The following is a 7,482-nucleotide window of genomic DNA, read 5'->3' as shown; positions in this document are numbered from 1 at the left end:
GGGCTTTCAAATAGGTATAATCTTATTCTACACTTTCCTATCTTCATTTTGATACATTATGGGTCAAATTTGTTAAGAAACGATTGAGTTACGAATCTTTGAAAATTACCCATACTTCCGGCCATGGGCTTCGGGATACTTAATAAAGTTTTTAACGGAATGACCAAAATGATGGATGGTGGACAATCTCAGAGACTACTTTTATGGATTTGAAATGTTAGGGACAAAAGTAATGAATTATGCAAATCTCATGGACCATTTTGGCTATTTAGCCTTACTATTATGAACATTTTAACCTAAAAATATTTAGGTTTCGATATATATTGAAAAATATTAAATCAACACTATAAAACTCGTGAAACACTATGAAAGAATATAAAATATATGAAAGAATTTTTTTATTATTTTAATCATTAAATTTAAATTTGGACCGTTAGACTTGAAATTTTTGCTTTAACTGGTGGTAGGTATAAAGAAAAAGAAAAAAAAAAAGGAAAACTAATCAAAAGCTCTTAAAAATTTTCAATTTTAATAATGACAAAATAAAAAGTAAAATAAATAGTATCAGAATTAATATTTTTAATGTAAAAATATGATTTTTTTGTTACAATAAATAGTACTAGAATTTTTCGTTAAAGTTTCAAAAAAAAAAAAAAAAAAAAAAAAACAAACAGGGTTAAAGAACCACCGCCGCCTAGGCTAAATTAAACGGAATCGAAAAAGACAATGGGTGGTACACAGATAGTTATTCTCATTTCTTTACTCCCCAAAGAATATGGCCAAACCCCTCTTCTCCATCACCGTCTCCAAGGTAACAACCTCCTCCTCTCCTCTCCTCTCCTCTGTGTATTGTGTGTGTATATGTACATATAATATTCTGTGACTAATTGAGATTTGGATGGTTTTGTTAGCATTTAGACTGAAATGAGCGGGTCGTCGGTGGGCAATGAAGGTCACGCGCCGCTCTTCACAGTGGCGCAATGGGCTGAGATGGAGAATCAAGCTTTGATATTCAAGTATCTCAAGGCAGGACTCCCTGTTCCTTCTGAACTCCTCGCCCCTATTCGCACCAGTTTCAATCTCATTTCCCCCAATTTCTTACGCCACCACCCCACCTGTAATTCTCTCCTCCAAATTTCCATCATTTTTTTGTTCTTATTATCGATTTGATTCGTTCTAATTCCAGAATTACTCGGCAACTGTTGTTGTGATATGCATGTTGTATTGTTGTATCTTTTGGATTTTCGGTATAGATAGATGACTCTCGTTGATGTGATTGTAGTGGCTTCCTATAGCCGGAAGAACATGGACCCGGAGCCAGGGCGGTGCCGGAGGACGGATGGCAAGAAATGGAGGTGCTCCAAAGATGCACATCCGGAGTCCAAGTATTGCGAGCGGCACATGAACCGAGGCCGTTATCGTTCAAGAAAGCTTGTGGAATCACAAACTTCCTCTCAATCTTTGTCGACTGTGACGTCAGACAGTGTGATTGGGATCTGCAGCCACAGTGGGAGCTTCCAGAGCATGCCCTTACACTCAATGGGAAATAGTGGAGCTCTATGCTTTGGAAGCAATGCATCTGAGTTGAAGATGGAGAGTATACCATATGGGGTATCTAACAGGGGAACCAGGTATATCCATTATGCTACTTTTGTATTGGTAGAATGTCTCATGAGTTTGCGCTGCAATCCTATTATTCCTATAGGAAGAGAAGCCTTTCTCCTGCATAATCTATGTCGAATTGCTTATTTCCCGAATAACACTGATCAAGGCCTAAGATGTGAAAGGTTATCCAATCCCTCTGATGCTACAGGTGGGGATTTAAATAGAGAGGCTTTAGGATAATCACCTTAGAGATATAGAAAGTAGAAACACAGGACCAGGAAAGCCTTATATGCTTATTTGGGGAGCGATGGGTTGTATATTTGATTGCTAAGGGCTTTACTTGTTAGTTTTTAACATCAAATTTAGGGGCTTAACTGAAAATTTTAAGAAGGTTAGGGTCCGTTGATCACCTTTTGGTTTTTAGTTTTTAGTTTTTACTTTTTGTGCTTGAGATATGAGGAAAGTATATGGGGAAAAGCAGTGTTGAAGAAGGATGGAGAGAGGAAGAGGAAGAAATAATGAAAGATGGAAGAAAACAGAATCTTGAAAGTGAAAAAAAAACTTAAAGTAGCTTTTGGTTTATTATTTTTAGTTTTTAATTTGTCTTCCTTCCTTCTTTACATCCTCTCCTACTATTCTCATTTCCACCATTTACTTTCCCCATATCTTAAGCACAAGAAGTAAAAACGTAAAATTATAAACCAAATGGTTATCAAACAGGCCCTTTCATTTTATCATAAGGTTATACCAATATGTCCAAGTTGGCATCGTTGAGAAACCTTATGTGTCCCATATACTTGTAAGTCATTAACATCAAATTGATGCTTGAAAATTATTAGAAGGCTAGGGTCCTTTTGATCATCATTTGGTTTTCAGCTTTTAATTTTAACTTTTTGTGATTGAAATATGGGAAAGTATATGGGCAAATGGATCGAGGAAGAGGATGGAGAGAGGAAGGGGAAATAAATAAAGATGGTTGGAAACAAATCTTGATGAAAACAATTTAAAATAGCTTTTGGTTTTTAGTTTTTATCTTGTCTCTTTTCCTTGTACATTTCTTTACATCCTTCCCTACTCTTCCTCATTTTCACAATATACTTTCCCATATCTGAAGCACAAGAAGTAAAAGTTGAGAATTATAAACCAATGAGTTACCAAACGGGCCCTTACCTTTTATCATAAGGTAAAGCCAATATGTCCAATTTGGCATGATGAAAGATCCTTATGTGTTCCATATAATTGTAAATTCATTAACATCAAATGGATGCTTGAAAATTATAATAAGGCTAGGGTCCGTTTGATAACCATTTGGTTTTTAGTTTTTAGTTTTTGTGTTGGAGATATGGGGAAAAGAAGTGACGAAGAAGGATGGAGATAGGAAGGGAAAGAAGTAAAGAAAGATGGATGAAAAACAAAATCTTGAAAGTGAAATCAACAAAAAATGGCTTTTAGTTTTTATTTTTTCTCCTTTCCTTCTACATTTCTTTACATCCTTCCTTACTCTTCCTCATTTCCACCATATATTTTCCCATATCTTAAGCACAAGAAGTAAAAACTGAAAACTAAGAATTAAATGGCTATTAAAGGGGCCTTACTTTTCATCATTAGGTTATCCCAATATGTCCAATTTGGCATGTTGGAGAATCCATACGTGAATATAATATTTCACGTGACCGAACGTATATAAATAAGGATTCTTTTTTTCATGTTTTAAGTTGTGTGCATTCATGTTTGTTTATTTACCCCATGACTCTCAAGTTAGCAAGATAAATTTGTTGAAGAATGATAATGCGTACATGTGAATTGAGGAGCAAGGACATTTAAATTATATTTGCGTTAGGAATTTATCTTCCTCTGAATTTCAAAATGAATGGATTTAAATTGGGAAATTATTAAAATTGTTTGGTTAGCCCTTTGCCAAATGGCATATTTTAGCAATTCTTGGGTGATATTGGGTGGCTGTAACGGCAACTGACTTGTTTTCTGATGTTTGTACCATTTACACCTGTTCGACCACTTAGGCATCTCCAAATTGAATTTCACCAGAACTCATTATCCATATTGTTCATAATCATTTACCCATTAGTTTCATTACTGTTATTTGATGAAAAATTAGAAAGAGGAGAAGCATCGACATTGTCGTTGATAAGAATTTAGCCTAATTTAGGTTCATTAGGTTAAATTAAGGTCTAGCTGTTCAATTTGCTAAATTCGAGGTTTATTGTTGATTACCTTAATTTGCATGATTAACTCAATTCAAGGAGAATCTTTAGGGCAGATTTATGTCTTGGTGTCTTACAAACACCCATGTACTCTTTTGATAATTAGTGCAATACAATGTGCATCTCTTCTATTTTTCTTTCTTGTTGTGTGAACTTTCCTGTCCTACATCAATATATCCATCAATACAAAGATGTCTTGAAGGTGACTTCGACCGTGTTTGTAGTACGTTGGAATGTGTATCACTCCATTCATGTGACGAACTCATGGGTACATTATAAATTTACTTACAACACTATTGGCATAAAGTATTTGGTCAGGTAGATTAGTTTACCTGCAAGCTGACTATACATTGGAGGATCGTCCACTAAGTAACTGGCATCATAGTACAGAGACCACTCCATTGGATAACCAGAGCTTACCCAATAAAGCCTGTGCCTCTAGAATGCCAAGGACATTTTTCTTTTGAGACATGTAAATACTTGTTAAACTGCATGAAACTGTGTGCAAAGCCTCATAAAAAAGTCTCTCCACTAGTGTTGCAGCAGCCCTGGCATCCTAGGCCATGATTACTTAAATAACTATTAAATCCTTGCTTTCTAAAGTAGTTAAAAGCTCACATGAGCACTTAAAAACTAGGAGTAAAACGATCATCTACCAAACTAAATAACATGCAATTCAAAATAGAGAAGGAAATTATAGGGAAACAACTAAGGCCCTAAACTAGGTACAAGCAAAACTAGAGCCAAGTTGGTTATCTGATTACTAGTCCCTGAGAGAAGCTCCTGCACCAATTTGTTGAAGCTAGACAGATCTTAGATGCGGTCTCACTTGCAAATAAAATGGTGCGGCATATTGATTTGGATTCTTACATGTTTTTGGCTAGGAAAGTTTTGAGAGTAGCTGGAGATGATGTGTTTGAAATTCTTCTGTTTTGAGGATGCTTCTTGTAGAGATGCTAAGAGTTTTCATCATGTCTTTCTGCATCGCCCTTTAGCTAATAGGTTTTAGAGAAGTTTCATGTGGTTGGTATTGGGGGTACTGCAAGATTGTTATTCCCTGTTAGCAGGTTCTTTAGGGGTTAGTGCGAAGATGGCTGCCACGTTTGGGTGCTTTGCTTTTGTGAAAATTGTTTATTTAGGCAGAAGAAGCTATAGGACTTTTGAAGATAAGTGGAATGAGATGAATTTTCTAATAGGGTTGCAGCAGATTTTTGGTTGATCTTGATTTGAGAGTGTGTGATGTGTTATTTGCTGGGTTGCTTCTGCTTGATTTTTGTTTTTGTGTTATCTGATGAGTAATCGTTTTAAATACGGAATTAGAGGTGCAATTGCAATGGACAAGCTGTCCACTAACAGCAAAGAGAGACCAGTCCATATTTTACACAGTATAATCCAGTATAATCTGTACACAACACATTCTTGCAATGGCATATTATGGTCCTTTGATTTCTGTTATTTTTTCTGAGATGGACTTATTCGTTGTTTCCTCTACATTTTTCCATTTTTAAGTTTTGCTTCTTGTGTAAATAAAAGTTATTGGATCAAAATAACAAATTTATTGAATATTGGGTTAAAATTAAGATTTTTGTATCATTATGGTATTGATACATATCAATGGTTTGCTGATGGATAAATTGTTTTTAGACCTTAGCTGGGTTAATTTCTTAAAATGCATCCATGACACTACTTTAGTTTAGGCTTTGATACACCATCTTTGGTTATCATTTTTAATCATCATTTGTTTTTGGGTTTCCTTTCTTGGTCTCCTAAGTATTGATTGATAAGCTTTTAGACCTTAGCTTGGATAATTTCTTAAATTACATCTACAACGTGAAATCTAGCTCTACCATGTTTGGTTAAAATTGTAATCATTGTTTGTTCTTTCAATTTTATTTTTCTGGTTTCCTATGTTACAAATTTTGTGAAAATTTCTTGTCTGTTGCAATCTAGTTATCAAGAAAACAAGATAGAACAACAAATTGCAAGCATTGATTACCAAGTTAAGCTGGTTTACCCAAAGCATAAAGGGGGAAGGAGGGAATGATCCTTTCCTTTGTTTGTCAGAAGGAAATATACAGGACTAGAATAAGTGAAATGAGGGTCCAAAAGTGGAAGATTTCAGGAACACAATATACATACATACATACATATATATATACTAATACTAATAGCCGACCCCACTTAGTGGGAAAAGGCTTTGTTGTTGTTGTTGTTGATTGTTTTGTGCATTATACTAATAGTAAACAAAGAGACATTTTTTTTTTTTTTGTTTTGTTTTTCTTTTGTTGGTGCTTGAAGAAAAGTAATTTACGATATGCAGTTAGAAATCGATTTTAAGACATGTTATGAATTTACTGTTAATCGTTTCGGACATCGTTTTAGGAACCAAAGGGGTGTGCTAATTTTATGCAAATGCAGGGGCTGCAATGGATCAGAAGAACATAATTTCGTGTCAGAAGCTAGGAGTGCGAGGTGTCTTCGGGCAGACAGTAATGTAGATAATCCGTGGCTTCTAATGGCGCCTCAAGTTCCCTTGAAATTAGAACCGAGAAATAGTTCTCTTTGGCTAAACAACAGCTCTCATCTACAGACATTACAAAATATGGAGCCATTGAGCGTTAATGCTGAAATCACCAAACATGAGTATGTTGGTGAAGAGTTTGGCTTACCAGGATCTCAAAAACACGAACAGCATTCTCTTCAACCTTTCTTTGACGAGTGGCCTAAGTCAAAGGATCTGGGGTTCCATCAAAATGATCATAGATCAAACATAACTGAATTGTCAATGTCTAATGCAACGGTTCCTGCTAAATTTTTCCTAAGGAGCGCTGAATCACCCCGTGGTATGTTATTATTTTCATCTATAACATCTTGTAGACACACTTGATCCCCGTAACCAAGGAAAGTTTTGACATTTGATTTACGTGTTGATGCAGATGCCTATACTTGAACCCGGGAGCTGACATGTGTGCTTTCTCGTGGATGTCCGGGTACTTGCGAAGTTCCTGCTTGTCTGTAATTTAGACGTCATTATTTCTGGGGTTTCTTAGGCTAGTATTTTCCACTTGACCATTATGGTTATACGTTTCGTGGAGCGTAAGAATGTGTTATCTACTCTTATATGTCAGCATACTGTGGAGATATTGCTAGGAAGCGATATCCAATGTTGTTGTTCTGTCTGTATTTTGTTTGCAGTTCCACGACTGCTATGGATTTCATAGTCACCCAGTATGTTTTTGGTTTTTTTTTTTTTTTTCTTTCTGGAGTGACGTATGGTCTCTTCATTAACACGTACATAACTAGTTTTTCAGTTGCCTTCGTACCTTGGGTCAGCCGTCAGCCGTCGTCGCATAATAATCAGCAGTCACTAGGAGAAATATGAACATGCAGTAAGTTGGCAACAAAACAATCCCCAGCCGTTGATCATGAATCATCTTTGTGAAGACAAAACTTGTTCCTCCTACTTGGAACGGTACTCGAACGACATTGCCTTAAACTGGGTGTAGTCAAATTAGGATTTGATAGGACTTGATAGTATTTTAAGGGGGCATTTGTTGCGCCGGACTGTCTCGGATTGGACTAGTTGCAGGGACTAAGCTGGACTGGCTTAGACTAGACTAAGCTGGACTAACTTAGTGAAGCGTTTGGTACAGTG

General features: G+C 36.0%; 1 protein-coding gene across 2 annotated transcripts; it reads left to right on the top strand.

Annotated features, from left to right (window-relative positions):
* Window positions 1-674: 674 nt before the first annotated feature.
* LOC114822868 (growth-regulating factor 5) lies at window positions 675-7,058 on the top strand. Of its 2 annotated transcripts, none has more exons than XM_029098002.2 (5): window positions 675-811; window positions 919-1,117; window positions 1,283-1,631; window positions 6,246-6,670; window positions 6,764-7,058. In XM_029098002.2, exons 1-5 carry the CDS (start codon window positions 776-778, stop codon window positions 6,775-6,777), a joined length of 1,023 nt encoding a protein of 340 aa, XP_028953835.1. In that variant the 5' UTR covers window positions 675-775; the 3' UTR covers window positions 6,778-7,058. The 2 variants fall into 2 exon arrangements, with proteins under 2 accessions (XP_028953835.1, XP_028953836.1); XM_029098003.2 differs by having other exon boundaries at window positions 707-811; window positions 912-1,117.
* The last annotated feature ends 424 nt before the right edge of the window (window positions 7,059-7,482 follow it).

Source organism: Malus domestica, chromosome 16, assembly GCF_042453785.1.
Source record: "Malus domestica chromosome 16, GDT2T_hap1".
Lineage (NCBI taxonomy): Eukaryota > Viridiplantae > Streptophyta > Magnoliopsida > Rosales > Rosaceae > Malus > Malus domestica.
The sequence above is the reverse complement of the archived record's forward strand: the minus strand, read 5'-3'. Positions and strand labels throughout refer to the sequence as shown.